The sequence below is a fragment of the Rhamphochromis longiceps genome, linkage group LG6 (genome assembly GCF_057381845.1).
Source record: "Rhamphochromis longiceps isolate RC_006_pf linkage group LG6, R_longiceps_female_GT1.1, whole genome shotgun sequence".
Taxonomy (NCBI): domain Eukaryota; kingdom Metazoa; phylum Chordata; class Actinopteri; order Cichliformes; family Cichlidae; genus Rhamphochromis; species Rhamphochromis longiceps.
In genome coordinates, this window is record NC_140562.1 from 28621890 (window position 1) to 28645604 (window position 23715).

The following is a 23715-nucleotide window of genomic DNA, read 5'->3' on the forward strand; positions in this document are numbered from 1 at the left end:
CAAACTATTTTCCTGGGGTGCTTTAGTTCCCCCTGGAGTACCCCTCGAACTTTTCCCTTGTTAACATTTCTGACTGGACTAATTTATACAAATAACACAGTCTACATTCAGCAGTTGCACGTTTCATGGGTGGAGAAACTACCACCACTGACAAGTTGGTGACAATTGGTGATTTACAGTATGTACAGTCACATGAAAAAAAGAGCTTTCCCAGGTTTCAGTGCAGTCCTAGGAAAAACTAAGTATACCCTTACTGCTTCCTCAGGAATTCAGAGGGTAAGTAGCAGCCAGATGCTACGGGCTTGAGTAAATGATTGACATCTAGTGTATACACTTCTACAAAAGCAGAAAAGTTTTCAGTTTTCCGGTCTGGAGCATTAAGGTGTATGTTAATACAACGCCACAATCTTCTGAGGAGTGGACATCCCAGCAACTCCAATTCACCCCAAAGTCAGACTCAGAGAAACTGCAAAAAAACTCTGTAGATACAAATCAGACTCCACAGGCCTTAGTTAGCGTGTTATGACAGTACAATTAGAAAAAGCCCAAACCAGTATGGCCTGTTTGGATAGGTTGCTTTTCTCAAAAAAATGAACATGGCAAAACAACTTAAGTTTGCAAAGTTTATCTGAACAAATCACAAGACGTCTGGAATAATGTTCTTTGGAAAGACAAGACCAAGGTGATTTTTGGCCAGAATGCACAGTCTATGTTTGGAGAAAACCACCACAACTCGAAACAGCATATCAGCGAAAACACCTCATGCTAACTGTCAAGCACGGTGGTGGCGGGGTGATGATTTGAGCCACAGGACCTTGGCCCATTGCAGTCATTCAGTCAGCCATGAACTCCCTAAAGCTTGGTTCATGCAACAGAACAATGATCCCAAGCAGACCAACAAATCTATAACAGAATAGCTGAAAAAGAAAACAACTAAGCTGTTGCAATGGCCCAGTCAAAATCCACACATCAAAGGTCGTGGTCAGACCTTAAAAGAGCTGTGCATAAAAAAATGAGTGCAAAAATCAATAAATTGAAGCAATGTGTAAAAAATACTGGGGCAAAATCCCCCAACAAAGATGTGAGAGACTGACAAAATCACAGAAAAAAAATTCAAGTTATTGCTGCTAAAGGTGGTTCTACAAGCTTTGAATAATGGAGTGTACTTGGTTTTTCACGGGACTGTGATACAGATGAGCTGAATTCATTCTAGGTTCACTATAGTTTCATTTGTCACCTATCTCACTGCACGAACCTCTGCCAGCAGTTTGTAGCCAACCCTCGTCCAAAAGGAGTTGCAAAGTTTGCACCATCACTGTGTACCCAAACCTTGTTTGCTAGCCCAATACTCTGATCATGTAGAGGGTGGCAGCTCAATACTAAGCCTCTCGTGGATCAGTGCTCTCATCATCATCACTCTTTTAGAATGACATCAAACATCCTGCTGCTTTCTTTCAGTCACCACCCAAAACACACGGAGCTGGAGCTTAAAACAAAACAGAACCGGCAAACTGAGAGCATTGCTCTGTGATGCATACAGTATCACATTTCACAGACGGTGTCAACACCATTATTTTCTAGTTCCTCTCCTTTGAGTCCTGTATTCAGGACTCTGCCTCCTTTATATTAAAATAACACCATATTGATGTAATGGTGCCACCATAATATATGATGAAGCTGCAGCACCAATTTAAAGAAAGATAAATGTGCTGGTTATAAGCACTCAGCCCCAGAACTCCCTGCACATATCACGTATCACCCAGTGGAGGTGGTGAAGGTTTTAAAAATGTATGTACTTTTCATTGTAGACTGAGCTTTAAAGTTTTTATATGTCTGTATCTATTAAACTGTACATCAGTCAAAAAATGGGAAGGACTTTACTTTCAAGTGGACCTATTATTCTTTTCTGACACACACACACACACACACACACACACACACACACACACACACACACACACACACACACACACACACACACACACATATGTATTTATACATATATCTGTGTGTGTGTGTGTGTGTGTGTGTGTGTGTGTGTGTGTGTGTGTGTGTGTGTGTGTGTGTGTGTGTGTGTGATAAAATATGGCCAGTTTTTTTTCTAATTTTGGATTTTTGTGAATGACAGTAAACATCCCTGTTCCTATTTTTCTGTTTAAGATGGCTATACCCACCAGACGATACCTACCTGGTAACCATACCCACCTGAGATGAACACACCCACCTGCTGTCCATACCTTGTGTTCACGAGGAGCAGTCGATCATAGTAAAGGAGGCTTAAAGTGAGAAGAGGTGCTAAAACTGCTTATTTTAGACAGTGGATGATCTATGGGTGTTCAATATTACAAAGGTAAAAAGAAAACTTTGACTTAAGCAAAGTTACTATATTTTTATTTTGACTCAAAACAGAGTCAAAATCGAAATATAGAATTTTTAATGGCCGTATCAAACCCCCTTCGATATATTACTGCTGCAGACAAACATTCAAATCATGTCACTGATATATGTATAGGACCATCCTTACTGATGTGCTCCAGACCGAGCCTGAACAAATCAAATATATTTAAGGTGTTCGAGCTGAATTTGGTTTTTCCACCTAATCACTCTGCCGTTCCGTAGGCCCTGTTCCTGAAATCAATGTGGAGACATAAGACGATCACAACAATCGAACAACATCTACAGGGTTCAGCATTTCAAGACCACCTTTGTCCAGCTTTACTCCTAGCAATGTTCAGTTAAGGTCAATATTTAATTTCTTTGCCAAAGCGGGCTTTTGCAAAAACACCTCCCGAGCTACCAAATAACCAAACCATCCCCCGTTGAAACTTTCATTTCTACAGCCACAGCAGCTGCAGCCTTTCAGGCCTGCTGGTACCGCGCTGTTGATTAAGGCCTGCGATGAGCCAACCTGGCTCTGGAGGCCTCATCCTGCAGCTCGACAGCCTCGCTGACTGCTGGGTTTCATCAGCAGGCTCTTGGGTTGTCACCATAGCGAGCACCGGCCACCTTCTGAGTCACTGCTCCTTCCATGACTCCAGTTTTACTACCCCGATGAGAGCATGACTTCACTTTGTTATTTTCAACCTGAATGATTATTGTACAAATTAAGGCTGCAGCAGAAGTTTCTTAAAAGTAATGGTCTATTTAATTTGCCTGTAATATCACTATCACAACATTACTTGCCCAAGCCCTCTCTGCAGTAGGCAATAGTCACTGCAGTTATGACACTAAAAACACATCATTATCTTTAAAAAACTAAATTTACATGACAATTATCTAATCTTTTAAGACTGTGATGACTTGCATAACTTGTATAATTGTTATATGAGATACGAGACACTAGAATATTTATTAATTTCCTGTATTGCATCATTTCACTCCTTACCATCTCCAAATAGCATCAGAATAGCCAGATCCACGGCCCGTTTCCACCCTGAGTCTTTCTGGATGGCGATGCCGTATCCGGTGGAGGCAAACACTTTGCCGCTCCCGATGGTGACCAGCTTACACCCCTCATCTCTGCCAGCCATGTAGTTTAGCACTGCAGCGTCATAGATGAAGGCATCCAATTTGCTGTGAAGGATGACAGAAGAAAAATGAGCTGGAAGTCAAAGCTGTGAAGCCACCTTCACCACAAATAGTGACAATGTTCAAATCACCGATTCATTATGTCAAATGGAGATTTTAAGACACTGAATCACAATCATCTGTGTCATTGAATGGTCTGAGAGGTTCCCTGTAAAGTACGGTGTGATTAGGCAGTAAAGAAAAAAGGCGGGTAAGTCATTTTTAATGATATGTTTGTCTCTGCACATTTTTGCATGTTGACCTGACCTGGTATCCACTGCACTGACTGCAAACTCCAAGCTATGCTTGTTTATGATTAATTGGTATTAATTCTCTTTTTTTCAGGTAACAGTTAATAAGAAATTGCAAAACACTGAGAAAATTTACAAGGAAATTGAGTTTCTCTCATATAAAGTGCTACAAGGCAAGACTGTGAGAAATTTAGGCCATTAACTCTTCTGTAATGAGGAAAGGAATCTATTTTAGGTTGTTCTCTTGTCATGGAAATTGTTTAGGTGTCATCATGTGATAGATAACACCTAAACACCGGTCATAGAGTTCAAATATAAACCTCGCTGTTTAAATGACCAATTCCATTCAGATGTGAAGAAGTAAAATATATCACTTTTGTTTCCAGTGTTGAGAACGAATCTTCAAGCTCAGTAACTAAACTGACCATGAGACCAAAGTGTTTCAGGGTCTGGGGTGGTGAACTGCCATGTTTCCTGTAAAACCTCTGCATTGTGTTCTATCCATATTAACCCTGGGTTAACAGATACAATGACGTGACAAATCTCCACCAAGGGCCCCTCAGGGCTCCAGGACCTCTGTGCCCTTCATCACAGGTTCGTCCCTGTTCTGTTTTCTTCAGCCGTGGTGGGTGAAAGCGTTTGAAGACAGGGAGAGAGAAAGAGTGAAGAGGAAGTAAAGATGTTACCTAGCTTTCAGAGCAAACGCATGCTACGCTGCTATTCTGGGTGCCAGTGGCAGGCAGATACGCTGCCCACCCACATTACCCAGAATGCTCTCTTTTCCTCTGTCTCCCTCTCCTTTTTCCTTCATCATCTTTTCTGTGTATTGCATCAGTACAGGACCTTACGGCTCCATAACACAGTCTCTCTTCTCCCTCCTGAAATCTTTTCAACTCCCTCCTAGCGTCCCACATCAGGCCCGCTATCTCTCTGCTCCTCACCCAGTCTTCAGACTGTACAGGGCTTCGTCTACATTCTTCTGGTGGAAGCTCGTCATGTAGGCATGCATGTCCCGGTAGTTGTTGCGGATGTTGCGTTCTGTGCTCCCATTGGGCACCGTGCCGAACCGGAACGGCGGTGAGAATTCGTTAGGCTTCTGGAACTGCGGTGGGGGGTTTCGGGAAAAGAAAACACACAGAGAAAAGAGCAGTGAGCTGCATCAAATATCCTTTTAATGCACTGTTAAACAGGACTTTAGCAAGCTTAAAATCAACTAACTGTTTAGAGATGTGAAGAATCCTTGGACATGTTTAGACAAATATGTATGACTCATCAGATCAAGTTCAGAATAAAGATCTGCAATTTATGTTACAAGCATAAAAATGCTGAAAAGATCAAAACAGCAGTTTTAGTTTCTTAGTTTTATTTCTTATTTAATTACTTGATGCAATCGTTAATTTTTTAATTTTTCTAGATTAAATGACAAATTCAAAATGCACATCAGTCTCATCCATCCATCCATACAGGGTTGTGTCCCCTTATGAGAAGCAATCTGTGCAATCGTTTTGCAATCAAGTGTGGAAAGATGTTGAGAGTGTAACACCCTCGACCTCTGGACAGAGGAAAAATAAAAATTTAAATGCAACCGCCAGGCAAGCATTTTTTTTATTTGTTGTAAGGAGGTTCTATCTATTTTTACTCTGTGACTGAGCTATTACATTAAACTACCAGTTACAATAAGCTAACGGCCCCATTCTGAAAAACCACATGTTGCACCTGCATCAAAACTAGCTACAGTAGCAAGTTAGCAGAGAGATCAAATAAGTTCAAAGCACTGAATCGAAACACTCATCCATAATATTTTGGGGGGGTTTTGGTCTCATCTTCCTCCCCTCACCCCCCACCGGTCACAGCAGATGGCTGTTCCTCCCTGAGCCTGGTTTTGTCGAAGGTTTCTTGCAGTTAAAAGTGAGTTTTTCCTTCCCACTGTGTGCTTGCTCAAAGCAGGCTGCTGTCTGCAGTAATACAGGCTCCTTAACTTACAAAATAAAGCACCTTTAGGTGGCTGTTGTTGTGATTTGCTGCTATATAAATAAAACTGAATTGAATGGTAAATGGTAAATGGCCTGCATTTGTATAGCGCTTTTCTAGTCCTAAGGACCCCAAAGCGCTTTACACTACATTCAGTCATTCACCCATTCACACACACATTCACACACTGGCGATGGCAAGCTACATTGTAGCCACAGCTGCCCTGGGGCGCACTGACAGAGGCGAGGCTGCCGGACACAGGCGCCACCGGGCCTTCTGACCACCACCAGTAGGCAAACATGGGGCTAGTATCTTGAATATTCATTCTAAATAGAAAAAGTAAATTAATAAAAAAATAATAAAACAGACACTAGTTTCACTCCAAATTAAGTAGCCCACTCTCACATGTGTTCACACCCATGTGCTCCTTCACCCCACAAACTATCACATTGCCTTAAATTCACACCTTTTTGTCTGACAGGCCTGACACCTGGTCAACGTACTCCTCCTGGATCATGAAGGCAGCCAGGTTGGCAGTGTAGGATGCCAGGAAGATGACAGCAAAGAAGGCCCACACTGACACCATGATCTTACTGGTGGTGCCTTTGGGATTCTGCACAGGGACAGAGTTGTTGAAAACCAGACCCCAAAGCAGCCAGATGGCCTTACCGATGGTGAAGGAGGGGCCGCCGGGCTCTGGGAGACAGAATGACAGGAGAGGAGGGGGAGGAGGAGGAGGATGCAAAGCAAAATGGGAGAAGCCATCAGACTGCTGAACACGTCATAGACACCTCAGCTTCACTACTGGAACTTCAACATTATGCACTCCACACTGTATATAAATGCCACTTGTTTTGCACATATTCAACTCTGTATATTTTATATATTTTATTATTATTATTATTATTATTTTTTATTTTTTTATTTTTTTACTATTTAATTTGTAAAAATGTGTATACACACACACACACACACACACACACACACACACACACACACACACACACACACACACACACACACACACACGTAGGAAAATATTTAGTATACACATCCAGAAATGCATACACTATTATATATTGTACATATATTTATTAGTTTCAGGTTGGCCATTCTTGTATTTTGCTCGTTTGTGTTGTTGTGTTTGCACATCTCTGTTGCTTGTGGGGCTCGCACACAAGAATTTCACTCGCATGTGCTGTGCCAGTGTGCCTGCACATGTGATGTGACAATAAAAGTGATTTGATTTGATTTGAAAAAGGGATCAGTTTCACAGATCACAGGTATTACCTTGCTTTATCTGCATTTACTCATTGAAGGACTCATTTGATGGATGGGAGGAACACGGCATAGATTTAGCCCCATCCTTTAGTTTGTCAGTGATCGCAGGATGTGCTCTACAGTCAACATCTGTTCTTCCAGACATGGCAATGACAACCCACTGTTACACACTACTAACTCTGCTCCACCTACCTCTACGGGAGTATGACAAGGTGGCAGGAAGGATACACTACCTACCACAGAAATGAGGAGAGGGACGAAGGGAGGTGGGGGGGAGATGGGCGCACAGCAGGCTGCAATTACATATGCTACAGCTGCAGCAGCAGTACAGGACAACAGCCTTACACAACCCAGCGATTAAGTGACACAACCCATAAGACATTCAGAAAACAGCACTGTAGGAAACATTACTCCAAACTATTTTATTCCCTTCGGTCCTTGAAAGAAAAAAAAGGCTGTAAGCAGCAATATAACACTTCTCTGATTTTATCTTGAGAGGTTGCTATTATGGCAACCTAATACAATCCTCAGAGTCAAACAGAGCGAGCATATAAAAGCTAGAGGGAAAAAAAGGAAACCCAGAATGAATCTGAGCCATTGATTTTGATAGGCAAGTTGATATGAATGGAGTGCTGAGACTGCATTTGATTCAACAGGGTAGTGTTGTTTGATACTGTCAGACATCATTAGACCTGACATACATTTTCAGTGTAAGGTACCAGATCTTGTTAACTGTATTCAGCAGTTTTACAACCGTAGATGTGGCGGTGTAATGCTGCTGTACTATTTGAGAACAGAAACGATTTTGTAATGCAGGAACAGAGGAGTCTTTGTTTTTGCGCAGCGATGCTAAGAATACTTAAGATCAGCTATCTGGTTCTTGCCAATGATCCTTTTCATTAGTGAAAGAGCTTAAGTGACTATAGATGCAGATAAGCACTCAAGACATCAAGTAGGAAGTCCCAGAGCTCCAGTTGAACTCATTCAGACGGGATTGTCAAAGTAATTTAGCACCTGGAGGGCTCAGTTTGAATGCTGCATTCAAGTTAACAAAGCCTGCTGGCTAAGACTGCATTAGAGCACATCAGATTGCCTAAAAATGTACCTCATTGTTACCTTTTAGCAGCAGGAATCGAGTGGGTCTGGGTTTGTGTGTTAATGGACGTGTGTGTCCTCTCACCTCGTCCGTCTGCCAGACAGCGATTGTAACCCACCGGGCTAAAGTACTCAAACACAAACACAGCCACTGCCGACACGATCAGCAGCATCACAAACATCATCACCCAGACGTCGGCACTGAAGGGCTCTGAAAGAGAGAGGGAAACAGGGAGGGAGGTTGTGAGAAGACAGAGAAAGGAAGTTCATTAAAGCAAATGAAAGTAAATTATAATATAACCCCCCACCCCCTCCTCCCCACCACCACCCCTCGGGTATCAACATGCCTATTTGTATTCAGACGCTATGTGCTTTGTGCTTGTCACATTTATGGATTTTGTCTGAGTTTCTGTGAACACTAACAAGCACCTCTGAAGAGAAACACTGAGAAGGAGGCACGTTTTCCAATTGCTTTGTAGTTTGTATCGTATATTATGGTCTGTGACAAACACCACAGTGTTGTAGCTGACAAAACAATCCCCACCAAAGGTTCACCAGACAGCTCTTCCTGAGCAGTTCACAGTCAGTTAAATTTGTCCAATTTTCAGCTCTATAGTATTTTGCAGTTTCATTTTTCTAAGCACTTTCATGAGGTCCAACTCTTTTCCTTTCATTCTTTACATTACATCACTTTTTAAACAATAACAAATCAGCATATTTATAGTACTGTTTAAAGTCTTAACAACCCCTCATTTCATTATGTTTTGCTTAGAAAATGGGACATTTTCTTTATTGAAATGTGTGTAAACATATATGGAAATACAACATGTAAGTATATAAGGAAAAAAGAGTTTGTACAATTGTAATGAGCTTGAGAGTCGATGTTTGGTACGTCAACTCTCTTAGGCAGCATTTTTGTCATTTCTTTCTATAGGAATAGTTCTTTAAGTGTTTTGGGATCATTGTGATGCTGAAAACGTAATTATTACTTAATTAATTTGCCCATCAGACACTTACCAGATGGTGTTACACGGTGGATCAAACTTTGATGGATGTTTATAATTCTAATGAATTTTGACAAGATCCCCAACAACACTTTGCCGAAACGCATCCCCAAACCATGACAGGGCCACTCCATCAGACCTATTGTCACTGATTTTCAGTCCAGTTCTTGTGTGTCCTTTGCTTAATAATGGATTTTGTCCTCCACTTGTGCAGTTTCCTCAAATATTTTTTGAAGTTTTTAAGTAATAGCTCTTTGGGAATCACCTTGTTGGTGCAAAAATATTTAATACCTGTTTTTTTGTAGATTCAACTTAAGAAATGAAAGAAGAAAGAAACGTGTTTTTGTAACAGGCTTATTATATTTTTACTGCTAGCGCTTTAAATATTATAAATAGCTAAACTAATAAAGGACAGAGGACCTTTTACTTTGACGGAAACATGCACTGGAAACACACTGCATTTGTCAAATCATGAAAAATTAGCTGACAAAACAAGATGATTGTAGTTTCTGCCTACTCCTTTTTCACTTTAAAACATCCCAATGAGCTTTAGAACAACAGAAAGAGTGTCCTGATAAATGTGTGAAAAACGCCTGCCCCCGTGTGCAACATGAAATGAGATTCTCTGGCACAAAGGAAAAAGGACAGAACTTTAAGTTCCTTCTTCAATTATTAAGAAAGAAAATTCCTAAAAATGTTGAACATCTGCTATTCCATTAAACTTTCAGAATAACCTCTCCGTGGACCTTGTTGTGAGATTTTTTTGTCAGCTGCTGTTTTCAAGGCCATAAATTTATCATTTCTCTGTAAACCTGCATTGAATGCCAACAATAAAAATGATTCTTGAAACTTTTTTCAATACTCATCACTGCAGCCATACCTTTTTCAAGTGATTTTGACTGATATCTTGCTCCCTGTTGCTTTTTATGTCTCTGTGTTGTTAAAGTTGTTAGTTTTATTGCTGCCAGAACAGGTTGTTCACCATAAACAAGCAATGTACTCACCTAGTGTCATCTCTGTCTGTGATTCTGCATTTATTATGCGATACGAGCGTGTGTGCGCATCTGATTGTTCTTGATTGTGCTGTACATCTGCCAGGACCATCAGGTGTGTTTTTACTTACCTAGAAAGGCCGACGGGGAGACGGTCCCATTGCTACGGGAGACCATGACACTGATGCCCGTCTCAATGAAGGGCACAGAGAAGTCGATGACCTCTGACCTCTCCTCGTTGATGGTGAGCGAACCCACCGCCATGTGGGCGTTCTTATCCACTACCTGAGGAACAAACAGGCAGACACGGACAGGAGGGGAACATAGAAGCTCAGTGCTGAATATTCCCAGGTCTTTAAGGGGTATGGTAAATCAGTGCTATCATTTTTAAACTATCCACCATGTTTGCTAAGAGACCAACAGGCTTTTCCCAAAGATTGAAATCAGGAGGAAAAGGAGATCATTTCCACACTGGGTCAGAGCTGAACTCCCCACCAGCCCAGCCTCCCTCTAAGTGTGTACAGGTATATTTAGTCCAAAGTTTCTGGAGCCTCAGGCCATGAATAAAAAAGGAGCACAAAAGACTGTTAAAAAGGGATGTATGTACGCCAGAGTGAACAGGAATCCTGCATGCTGCTTGTTCCCTCTGTTTGTCACACTTCTTCATAGTGGCCCGCTCTCTTCTTGCTCTCTCGTTCTGTTCTGTTTTCTGCATCTGTTGTCCTATTTCCCCCATTCAAATTAAATCATTAGCTGCTTGCTTAAGCATTTAAGGATGTGTACTAATGAATTTGTGCATGGGTGCATTGCACATTTGAATAGCACTGCCTCTATGCCAACGTACAACAGCAGCAAATATACACCACAATCTATGGTAACTGGTCTGGAGATTTACTTAGTTTACACTACACTGCACATCTTCACTAATCAATGTTCCCATCGTAATAATGAAATAATTCGCTCGATGTCATGATAAGTTAGGTCTGACATCGCGTTCATTTGTGAAGGCTGCATTGTGGTGGATGTGCAATGTGCAGGAGAGAAATGGGTCTTTCCTTGAGGCTGCTTTCTCCCTCTCTGCCTCTCTTGCCCAATCACTCCGCCTTTCTCTACATGCATTTTTCTTTCCCCATCTCTGATTAGGACCATCATAGCGTCCTCTTGAGTTTTTGTGGAGTTGATCACAGCCTCCGCCACCCCTCTCCCCACCCAAGGCCAAGCTATAGGGAACAAGTGCTGAAGCAGTGAGAAACCAACAGAGAGATGACGCAGTGTGCGAAAACCAAGCTGAAAGGGTTTGTTTTGTTTTTTTCCTCTTTTTAACGTCAAAAATTCCAAAACTTCTAAATTAACATGGAAAAAGTTTATTATCTATGATTAACTCAAAGATGTCAAACTGTTGCAGTTCTTTGCGTACTGTGTTTTAGTAACATTACAAATAGGCGATGATCAAACTTCTGGTTTATAAGAAATCACTGATCACAATCCAAACAGAGTTAGCACCATATGCTAACACTGTTCAAAAATCACCAGCATTTGCTGGACCAGGATTTCGGGCAAAGTAATGTCTCTCTTATTTATAGGTTATACATCAAAGGCCGTTCAAAGAACTACATTTTTGACATGGCCTCGATACTTGCAGACAGTTAAAATAATAAAACTGGAAATTTTGGAAAGTCTGGTCATTGTTCACTGAATCATTGCTTGTTTTTTTGTGTGTGCAGACAGGATTTTCTGTCTGCGTCATATACAGTTAGAGCGAAATAAAACTCACTATAAAAATAACCAATAATTAAACTAAAGCATAACACTTACTGACTGTAGCAGTATCTGTATTTGATTTCATACTTTAGGCACTTGATTGCTTAATTGATTTTAAAATGCTTAAAATCTGAAAGTCTGTGTACTCTAATGATATTTTCAAACAAATCATTAAAAATCTGGGGAGAATTAGAAAATAATGAAAATATGTTGAATAAATAAACATAAAGCATACTAAATACATTCAAATTGGGTCCACAGTCCCAAAGGCAGACTCGCAGACCAAAGACAGCCTGGGAGAAAACTTTGAAATTAACACGCTGCTATACATAACATACATAAATCTATGACCCAACCACAAAAGGAGCAATAAACAATATAGATAACATCACGATAATGGCAGCATTATGAAACCGATGGAGGTAAAATGTTCAGAGCAGGTTTTCTGTAGCCGAGCTCTGGCAGTTATTTCCTGATGTGTCCTCCAGCTGTTATCATGACCACACCAGGAATGACACAGTGTGGAAAGAAATAGCAGAGAAATTGCAGCAGTTTTATCATGATGCAGTCTAAATGCATTAAATTTGATGTCTCACTCAACGGTAAGGTTCAATCCATGTCACACAGCTTAGCTTTCATTAAACCTATCACATAATTGCTATAATCTCATACCCTGTACGTGTAATGTGCCAGTGTAATGCAGCCATCATTAATACACCTGTCGTTTTCCTACTGTGACAAGTCAAACATCTGTCAAGAAAAATGTCTGTTAATTAACAGACGTTAAATGCTCGCCTTCCACTTAATTCTGTTACTCTTTTTGGATATCAGCTCTCACCAAATGTTACAACACTGGCTAATAAGTGACTAATAAATATTTATAAAATGAAAAGAATTACGGTCACCTGGCTGCCTTTTTAGGGCCTTCTAGCAAAGAGATGTTTCTGTAGAAGAGCTGTTTCAAAAATTATTTCACTATCTACAACAAAATGAACTGAACAAAACACTCACATATAAAATGTGCTGGTCTTACTGTTTCTTAGCGATCTTTGGGTTTCTGCTTTAGTGACACTGTACAGGTGTGAGTCATAGTTCATGTGATTTTGAGTCCTTATTCTACCTTTATGTTTAGTCTAGTGATGAGTTTCAGGTTTGCAATCCAATGTTTTGGTTTAGATTTGTGATTTTTATAAGTTGTAGCTCCTTCACTGTTTTCTGTGCCTGTTCCATGCTTAGTTATGCTTGTGTGTTTCTTTTATTTCCTGTTTTGCCTTTAAGGTCAGTTTTCCTTCATATATATATATTACTTTTGTTATCTGATGATCCTGATTGCTCACACTTGTCTCTCATTCTTCTTTTGTTTCTTGTTCCCAATCAGCTCAGGGTGTATAACTAGTCTTGACTTTTTGTTTGAGTGTATAACTACTCCTGTCTGCTTCTTTCGTCTCGTGATATTTTTCGTCTTTGTTCTTTTTCTGATTGCTGTGTGTTTCTGTGATCTCAATACTCTTTTAGATTCCTGTTATGTTGACTTTTATGGGGGTTTTTTGTTTTGGTTTGTCTTTTTGTTTTGTTTTGTTTTTCTTTGGGGGGGGGGGGGGGGGGGGTGTTATAAGCAGTCAATGAATGGCTTGCATGTTGTTCTTGAAGCATCCACTTCAAGTCCTCTTTTATACACTCCACCCATGAAAGGAAAAAGTAATAGACTCATGAAAAGCAATGCAACCTCAGCTTATGATGTCTTGCTCTAGTTGCAATAACGTATCTCAGTGAGCTAACTAAGGATCCAGTAACACAGGCCGAGATACCAGTCAGTGACTCTGGCAATCACAGGTTGTAAAGAAAAATGTTTATTTCCTGATCATTTGTCAAATTGTCGTTCCAGCCCTGTATTCCAGCCCTAAACCTAACCTTCTCCCTAGCCCTAACCATAACCTTATTCCTAACCTTAACCACCACTTTGATGACGTTAAATAGTGTGTCCGCAAGCGATTTTAAGGAGAAGAGCAAACATGTGTAGATTGAGTCCAAACGGTTCTCACAGGTCCTCAGTTTTCCGATGTCGTCATGTAGGAAGGTGTTGGGTGCCTGAAAACGTAATATGTTGACGATTTGTCACCTAGCGTAAAATGTTACGCTTTGGGATGAGAACGTGTTGTTCCAGAAAACCCAGCATCTTCTTTGTAAACTAGAAGATGAAGCAATTTTCTAGCGACCGCAGGAGGTTTTGGTGCAGCACACCTCTTCACCTGGTCTTAGTTAGCAACTTCCACTTTTTGCCCTAGCGACCTGAGGTTTCCAGGGAGTTGTTAGCCTGTGCGACTGAGGACTGACAGACAACAACCGGTATGCAAGTTTGCCATGAAATAACACAAACTTACACAGAGATATACATTGAAAAAAATCATCAAGTATTAAGAGTCTGTGCACGTGGAATGGACATCACGTGGCTCTCAGATCACAACCATTTCATAATCAAAATAGTTGTCAATCAAATCTCTTACTAAGATGAAGAAAGATGTGCATTTGCTTTCTTAATCACAATAACACAATCAAACAATCGGCCGCTATTGTGCAAGGAAGCAATGTCTGCATCAGAATCTGTCTATTTATGGTGCACCTTTTTCTGTCATACCTCATTCATGTTGACTAAATGAATGAATGAATGAATGCAAATAATACAATAGATGGTAGCCACCACCATCAGCAACACACTGCTACCAATGATGAGCTATACAAATATAAAGCACTGCAGTTATACTGTAAGTCCAATCGTTATGATGGAAATCAGAGAAAGAAATTAAAAATACTTAGATTTTGAGTATAAACTATCATTGTGTCTCTCTAATGGTTCAATAATGGTTGTATGGCGACGTCTCCAGTGCTTTTCTCCAGCATTCGGCCAGCTATGAAATCCACAGTGAGCTGATTTGCCAGCAGATCTGAATGAAATTGACCAAACTGTCCCGGAGGGTATTTTCAAGCTGATGCTTTCTTTTTTTCCCAGTGTTGGGATGAACTTAGAACACCATTGATCAGTTTTCTGAACAACAATACACTGCATTTATATCTACATCTGCCTACTGCAGTGCAACAGTATCTAAGGCAGTAATTTATTTTAAAAAGATAAAAAAAAACTAACATGGAATCTGGAAGAGTAAAAGAAAATATTCTCACCTCTCCAACCATGCCGTTCCAAGTCCCATTAACCTTTTTGCCGTGTTTGCCGTTGGTGACCAGGTAGAGGTCATAAGTAAACTTGACCGTCTTGGCGATTTTCTTCAGGATGTCGATACAGAAACCTTTGCAGCAGCGCTTGATGTAAATCCCTGAATCACCTGTTTGATTGCTGGACAAAGAGGAATAAATGCAAATCAGAGAGCAGGATAAAAGGTTTCACGAACTCGAGATCAAAGTTTTGTTTGGTCTGAGTACATAAAACCAGCAAATGCAAAAGAAAGAAGACATCCCCAAGGTTTGGCACTGATTACCACACCTGGAAATACTAGGTTCAGATATAAACACTTTTAATGTGGATCTTTTTTTTTACTTACATACTTTTTAAGTTTGCTTTTACAATGCAAATTGTTGTTTGTTTGCTTTTTTTTTTAGCAGACTTTTTCTGATTTTGCACTGTTGGATGGACAATAATTTCCTCAGTGATTAATAAAGTATTCTGGCTGTGATTCGAAACAAGGATTTGATTTAACTCTGGGAAATTAAAATTTTTACCATATTTTATGACCTTTTTTAGATCAAACAATTAATGAAAGAATCAGAAGCAGTTGTAACAACAGTAAAAATCCTTCCTGGACGCAACCAAAAGATGGTGCCCATACACATTCTCATTCAGGATGGCTGACTTGAGAAGACTTTTTACAGAGAGAGCTTCCTGATTATCCTGATTGCTTTCACCTGTGTCTCATTCCTCTTTTGTTTGTTGGTCCCAATCAGTACAGGATGCATGAATAGTCTTTTTTTTCTTTGGTCTCATCAGATTGTTTGTCTTCTTTCTCCGTAGTGCAGCCTGTACTTTATCATGCTCTTTGGTAGTCGTGTTATGTAGACCTTGTTTAGTCTTTTGGATTTTGTATACAGTCAATAAATTTGTCTTCCTTTATACACTCCACCCCGATATGAAAGGAGTAAGAAACTCATGAAAAGCTAGTCCACCATGAGGGAGACGGCAGTTGATGACCTCTTGCTTGAAATTGTAACTCACCCTAGTGAACTAAGGCCCCAGTCACATAGGCCTAGAGACCAGCCAGAGAGCCTCTGGCAATCGCAGGATGTAGGAAAAATGTATATTTTCCGGCCGGAAAATATTGGCTGGCACTCAGTAGGTGAAATTAGTACCAAAGGGGCTTTTTGAGGATTGACTGCGGCTTAGATTCAACTAAAAGAAATTAAAATTTTACTGTTTAGATCAAATGATTCCTGAAGAACCTCAGAAGCAGAAGCAACAGTAAAAATCCTTACTGGATGCAACCTTATGACCGTTCACATGCTCATCAAGGGGGGCGTGCTACTCTCATTTAACACCTTTTTTATTCTGGGACTCCTCTCGAGATCTATGTTAAATTTTTCTGCTGTTACAAAGACAGATAAATAAAATCTTTAATACCTCTTGCAATAACTCTGAACAGTGCAACTTTATGTTACGTTACCATATGTTATGTCCATATATGTTTTTATATCCTGCTACTTCTGAGCACATAACAGAAGGTTTTCTTTAATTCTAACACTGGGTACCGGACTGACTAAGCCTAACAATGTAGATTCAGTAGTTGTTGTTTTTTTTTTTAACTGATTGAACTGAAACTAAAAATGTAATATTCATAACAGATAAAGATAACAAGTCGATTCAAGCTTTCTATCTGAAGCCTTTCAGCCAAAAATCCAAAGCAAACTACTGCCAACAGCTTAATGGGTGACACAAAAATATAATATATTCACAGACATATATATACACATATACACATATATATATACATATACACACATATACACACACACATATATATATATATATATATATATATATATATATATATATATATATATATATATATACACATATATGTGTATATATATATATATATGTGTATATATATATATATATATTAGGGGTGCAACGATATTCGTATCGATATTGAACCGTTCGATACAGTGCTTTCGGTTCGGTACGCATATGTATCGAACAATACAACATTTGTAATTTATTTTATCAACTTTCCTTCTGACGATGCTGTCTGTGTTGAGCGCTCAGTGAATCTGCGTTCGACTACTCTGCCTAGGCTGCACTGTTGAGCGCAGATCCACTGAGCGCTCAACACAGACAGCATAGTCAGAAGGAAGAGCGCAGGGCAAGCTAGCAAGACAGAAGTTAAGCTCTCCTTGCAACATGGACCTTCCCTAGGGTTGCCAACCGTCCCTTAAAAAACGGAATCGTCCCGTATTTAGAAACAAAAGTACACGTCCCGTATTGAGCTAATAAGGGACGCACTTTGTCCCGTAATACAGTGATAATCAAAAGTAGTCTATAACTTTTAATGGAATTAACGCTTTGTTTGAAAACATAAATCCCAGTCCCTCTCCTGCTTTGTGACCAATGAGCTGACAGCACACTTATGACAATTCGAGTATGACAAGTCAGATTACCGCTTATCTCATTGGTCGAGGAAAGGTCGCTTACGGAGAAAATACCGGAAGACAACAGATGACCACAACAAGAAGCATGGCCAACAGGGAAACAAACGCCGACACTGCGGTGCAAGTCCCGGACGACAGTACACCTAAAGCTGGGCAGACACTGTGCGATTTTCAAACTGCACAATTGACTCGCCTCTCCCTTAGAGATAGGGTGAGAAGTTCGGCCATCCGGGAGGGGCTCAGAGTAGAGCAGCTGCTGCTCCACATCGAAAGGAGCCAGCTGAGGTGGTTCGGGCATCTGACAAGGATGCCCCCTGGGCGCCTCCTGGGTGAGGTGTTCCAGGCATGTCCCACCGGGAGGAGGCCCCAGGGCAGACCCAGGACACGCTGGAGAGATTATATCTCTCGGCTGGCCTGGGAACGCCTTGGTATTCCCCCGGATAAGCTGGAGGAGGTGGCTGGGGAGAGGGAGGTCTGGGCCTCTTTGCTTAGGCTGCTGCCCCCGCGACCCGGCCCCGGATAAAGCGGATGAAGATGGATGGATGGATGGACAATTGACTCGCAGGGGTTAGAAGTTGGTAGGTCACGATGCAGGGTCTCACCCGATGCTCTGATGCGACCTGAGTGCGCACACTGTGCCTCCATAAAATGAAGGTTATAACAGAAAATTTGTCGCTCGCTCTCTCTGTCTTTCACTCACACAGACTCACCACCACCATCAACTTTGCTAAATTGCTAATGAAAGACATTGATCAGGCAGCTGTGATTGAGCAACAGTGTAAATCCAACTATTTTCACGGTTGTTGTGGTCGTGATAATTTTGTGATGCCACATCAAAAAGGCTCGGATGAGCTTTCCAAAGTTCTACAAGTTGTGCCTCCATCGCTTGTGTCCAGATCACACGCTGCACAGCCGTGCTGCTCCATCTTTTTCACCGACGTTTACGTGTTTGCGTGTGAGCAGCTGCGGTGACACCCTCACGAGCGATTGATGATCGGGAGCTGGTCGTGAGGTGTCCCTTATTTATTTTTCAGGGAGTTGGCAACCCTAACCTTCCCCACCCTCATTCAGATCTGGCGTTTGGAATTATTTTGGTTTTCATGTGACGTATGACCCTGAAGGTAAGCGAGTCATGGACTAAAGTAAAACAGTATGTTGGATGTGCCATGCAATGCTCAATTACATGGGTGGGAACTAGTGTGTTAGCGCAGTTAGCTCGTTAATGTGTTGGCCGTATAGCCCCATGCACGGGGCGATCGGCGGTAGCTCGTTAACGGAGATTTGCCGTGTTGTGGCGTTAAGGTCATTTCAACGAGATTAACTGTCACGGTCCGTGGAGATAGACCGTGTGGGAATGTGTGTGTTGGACCCAGACGCGAACACAAGCGAAGATGCAGGAGTGGATTAAACAAAAGCGAGCCTTTTATTATGGCTGATAACAGAACAAACCAGAGCGAGGGCAGTATAAGGGTAATAGTTCAAACAGAAAACCTAAACTGGACATAAACTAAGAAAAAGCTATGGCTGGAGATACGGAACACAGGGGGTGGTAACACAGACGACGCGACACAGACTGCATGAAACACAGAGACTAAATACACATGAGGGATGATCAGGGGAAGTGGATGCACACGGGGAACACAGGTGACACTGATAATCATAACAAGACACGGCAGGAGTGAACGCAACACTGATGGGAGATGGGCAAAGTAAAACAGGAAGTACACAGAGGTTCAAACAGGAGGAGAGAGAGCACGGGGAGAACGCAGACATAACGGGCTGGGGAAAACATAGAATAAAACACAAAGAGAGACGAGGGCTCATAAATACACAGAGGGGCACACAGGGGGTAAGAGTCACGAAGGGAAAACACTTAGGGAACAACACAACAGGGCAACTCAGGAAACATGGCCTAAATAAGGAACGAAATACAAAAATACAAGGAACTAAGAATACTGGGCCCACATGGCCCAGGACCATGACATTAACCCGAAAGCACTAGTGGGAACACAACAAATATGACTGCACATTTATGCCGACATCATCCTAGTGCAAAGACAAAAACAACAAGCATGCTACTAACTTTAGCCGAGTCATTTAGACAGCTGTTAGCACATGATTCTCCTTATGCTGCTGAGAATATAGCCCAGAAGAAGCGGATAGTATAGCTTTTATTTTGGAAAGAGACATTTCTCTGTAATAAACTCTCTTTTCCAAAGATGAGTGATTCCTCAATCAGATACAGGGCTTGCAATATCGCTAGCCTGACGTCCCGGGGCTAGCGATTTTTTTCAGTCGGGCTACCAAAATCTATCTCTGCCCTGCCCGTCGGGCTATTGTAGGAAGGAAAAATATATGTCAATGCTTTTGCATTCTTTCAGAAATGTAGCTGGGTAATTATGTCATTGGCATCGGTGAGCCACTGTCAATATGTGACATATTGAAATCGCGTTTGAAGTTGCGCTTGTTTTTTTGCTTTCACTTTGCAATCGTGCGAACTGTGTATAGAGAGCGACAGCACTGATCTGTGAGTGATGATAATTTGTGCACCAATTCCTCTGACATCGTCTTATTAATCGTTAGCTTACTATGCAAACATGACAAGTGAAATCTCCCGCAGCAAGCTTAAACATGTGAGAGGTCGATCGCGCAGAGAATCGCTGAGCTTATGTGAGTGCGTGTGTAAAAGCAGCAGCATATATATTTTAGTTCTGCTGAGCCAAATAAGACAGGTCAGGGTGAAGAAGTGACAGCCAAAGAAAAGCTTACCACAAAACGGAAAAGTTATGACAAATCAGACTATAAGGCAAAAAGAAAGTGCAGCTTTATGGTTTCATGGACAAAAGAATTTCTGTGGCTGCAATATGATGAGCTAAATAACCAGGGCTGCACATAAGTGGTCCGCAGGTGCGCATTCGCTGTCAAAATAAAAAACACGCACAAGGGTTAGGGTTAAATTTAAAAACTGTAATTTTGAGTTAAAATATATATTTATAATTTTAATAAATGACAAATTAAAAAGGCATGAACATTTTTTTTGTATCAAAAAAATATCGAACCGTGACACCAAAGTATCGAACCGAACCGAACCGTGAATTTTGTGTATGGTTGCACCCCTAATATATATATACACACATATATATATGTGTATATATATATATATATATATATATATATATATATTTAACCCTAACCCTTGTGCGTGTTTTTTATTATATATATATATATATATATATATATATATATATATATGCACACACACACATATATATATTACACACATATATATATATATATATATATATATAATAAAAAACACGCACAAGGGTTAGGGTTAAATATATATATATATATATATATATATATATATATATATATATATATATATATATACACATACATACATATATGTATATATATATTTTTTTTCTTCGATACCCAACATCCACAATGACGGCGAAACAACTAGTAGCTCAGTGTTCCAACATTCGAAAGAAAGGACTGCTCTCACAGCTAGAGATTGACGAGGTACAACACAAATGCTACGGCAAGGAGGAGTCAGGACGCCAGGTCAGGAGGGAGATATCATCACCCCCACCCGAGATTGGGTACATAGCCCCAAGTGCGATAGGAGAAGGATCGTTGAGTGCGAGAGGAACTGACCTGAAAAATAGGATCATGGCCAAGCTTGAAACCTGGATCCCCCGTAGCCGGTTACCAAGATTACGTGAAGTACCCTCAGAAGGTCTGCTAGATGATGTTAATGCAGCACTACGGGCAATACCTACAACCACGATTACCGACACTAACAAGCTGATCTACAATACGGCAGCAGTGATCAGTGAGATGCTTGGCTACAAGTTGAACAGCAACAAGGGGCAGTACCCTCCATGGAGAAGGAGGCTAGAGGGCAAGATCAAAGTAGCACGGAGGGAGGTTAGCCAACTAACGGAGTTGCAGAAAGGTGCGACAAATAAGGTGCCTAAGAAATACAGCAAGCTGTCCATACCTGAGGCCTTGGAAACTGCCAAGCAAAGACTCACAGCCTTGGCCAGCCGCTTGAGGAGGTACACCAGAGAGATAGAAGGCAGGAGAATAAACCAGCTGTTCTCCACAGAACCAGCAAAGGTGTACTCTCAGTGGCAAGGGAACAATAAGAGAACAGCACCACCAAGGCTGGAGACGGAGCAATACTGGAAGAGCATATGGGAGAAGGATGCAACCCATAACGGCAATGCTCAGTGGCTAGAGGATCTGAGGGCAGACCACAGCGACCTCCCTGAACAGGGTCCAGTAACCATCACAGTGGCAGATATCCAAGAAAGGGTCTCCAGTATGAAGAGTTGGACAGCACCAGGGCCCGACATGGTTCACGCCTACTGGCTGAAGAAGCTGACTGCACTCCACGAGCGTCTGGCAGCACAAATGAACCAGCTGCTAGTTAACGAGAGACACCCGGAATGGCTAACTGAAGGCCGGACGGTCCTGATCCCCAAGGACCCCAAGAAGGGACCGGTCCCCTCCAACTACCGACCAATAACCTGCCTCAGTACTACATGGAAGCTCCTGTCAGGCATCATATCGGCTAAGATGAACAGGCACATGGGTCAATACATGAGCGGGACACAGAAAGGAATTGGCAAGAATACCAGAGGCGCAAAACACCAGCTACTGGTAGACAGAACAATCAGCCGAGACTGCAAGACCAGACTGACCAACCTGTGCACTGCCTGGATTGATTACAAGAAGGCCTATGACTCAATGCCCCACAGCTGGATACTGGAATGCCTAGAATTGTACAAGATCAATGGGACCCTAAGAGCCTTCATCAGGAACTCAATGGGGATGTGGCGTACAACACTAGAGGCCAACTCCAAGCCCATAGCACAAGTCACCATCAAGTGCGGGATCTACCAAGGAGATGCTCTGTCCCCACTGCTGTTCTGCATAGGCCTGAACCCCCTCAGTGAGATCATTAACAAGACTGGCTACGGATACCGACTACGGAACGGAGCAGTTGTCAGCCACCTCCTGTACATGGATGACATCAAGCTGTATGCCAAGAGTGAACGAGACATCGATTCACTGATCCACACTACCAGGCTATACAGCAATGACATTGGAATGTCGTTCGGACTGGAGAAGTGTAGTCGGATGGTAACAAAGAGAGGGAAGGTAGTCAGAACTGAGGGGATTGAACTACCAGAAGGCAACATTGCAGACATAGAGGACAGTTACAAGTACCTGGGGATCCCACAGGTGAATGGGAACCATGAAGAGGCCGCTAGAAAAGCTGCAACCACCAAGTACCTGCAGAGGGTCAGGCAAGTCCTGAGGAGTCAGCTGAATGGTAAGAACAAGATCCGGGCCATCAACACGTACGCCCTGCCCGTGATCAGGTACCCTGCTGGGGTAATAGGCTGGCCAAAGGAGGAGATAGAAGCCACTGACATAAAGACAAGAAAGCTCCTTACCATGCATGGAGGGTTTCACCCCAAGTCCAGCGCCCTGAGGCTGTACGCTAAGCGGAAGGAAGGGGGCCGGGGACTGGTGAGTGTCAGCACCACAGTCCAGGATGAGACAACGAACATCCAAGAATACATTAGGAAGATGGCCCCAACTGACCGAGTGCTCAGTGAATACCTCAGGCAGCAGAAACCCAAGAAAGAGGAGGGAGACGAGGAACCATCATGGAAGGACAGGCCCCTGCACGGTATGTACCACCGGCAGATAGAGGAGGTGGCTGATATCCAGAAATCCTACCAGTGGCTGGACAAAGCTGGACTGAAAGACAGCACAGAGGCACTAATCATGGCAGCACAAGAACAAGCTCTGAGCACAAGATCCATAGAGGCTGGGGTCTATCACACCAGGCAAGACCCCAGGTGCAGGCTGTGTAAAGATGCCCCAGAGACAATCCAGCACATAACAGCAGGGTGCAAGATGCTAGCAGGCAAGGCATACATGGAACGCCATAACCAAGTGGCCGGCATAGTGTACAGGAACATCTGTGCCGAGTATAACCTGGAAGTCCCGAGGTCAAAATGGGAGATGCCCCCAAGGGTGGTGGAGAATGACCGAGCTAAGATCCTGTGGGACTTCCAGATACAGACGGACAAAATGGTGGTGGCTAACCAACCG

General features: G+C 42.0%; 1 protein-coding gene across 1 annotated transcript in view; it reads right to left on the reverse strand.

The window, feature by feature from the left end:
- The window catches only part of grin2bb (glutamate receptor, ionotropic, N-methyl D-aspartate 2B, genome duplicate b), a 120596-nt gene that overhangs the window by 15930 nt on the left and 80951 nt on the right, over nucleotides 1–23715 (reverse strand). Inside the window, exons 8-13 of the mRNA XM_085408830.1 lie at nucleotides 15100–15271; nucleotides 10293–10446; nucleotides 8251–8376; nucleotides 6256–6485; nucleotides 4760–4920; nucleotides 3386–3573 (exon numbers count right to left, since the gene is read on the reverse strand). Of these exons, the coding sequence (XP_085264956.1) occupies nucleotides 3386–3573; nucleotides 4760–4920; nucleotides 6256–6485; nucleotides 8251–8376; nucleotides 10293–10446; nucleotides 15100–15271 (1031 nt within the window). The remainder of the gene's footprint in view (nucleotides 1–3385; nucleotides 3574–4759; nucleotides 4921–6255; nucleotides 6486–8250; nucleotides 8377–10292; nucleotides 10447–15099; nucleotides 15272–23715) is intronic.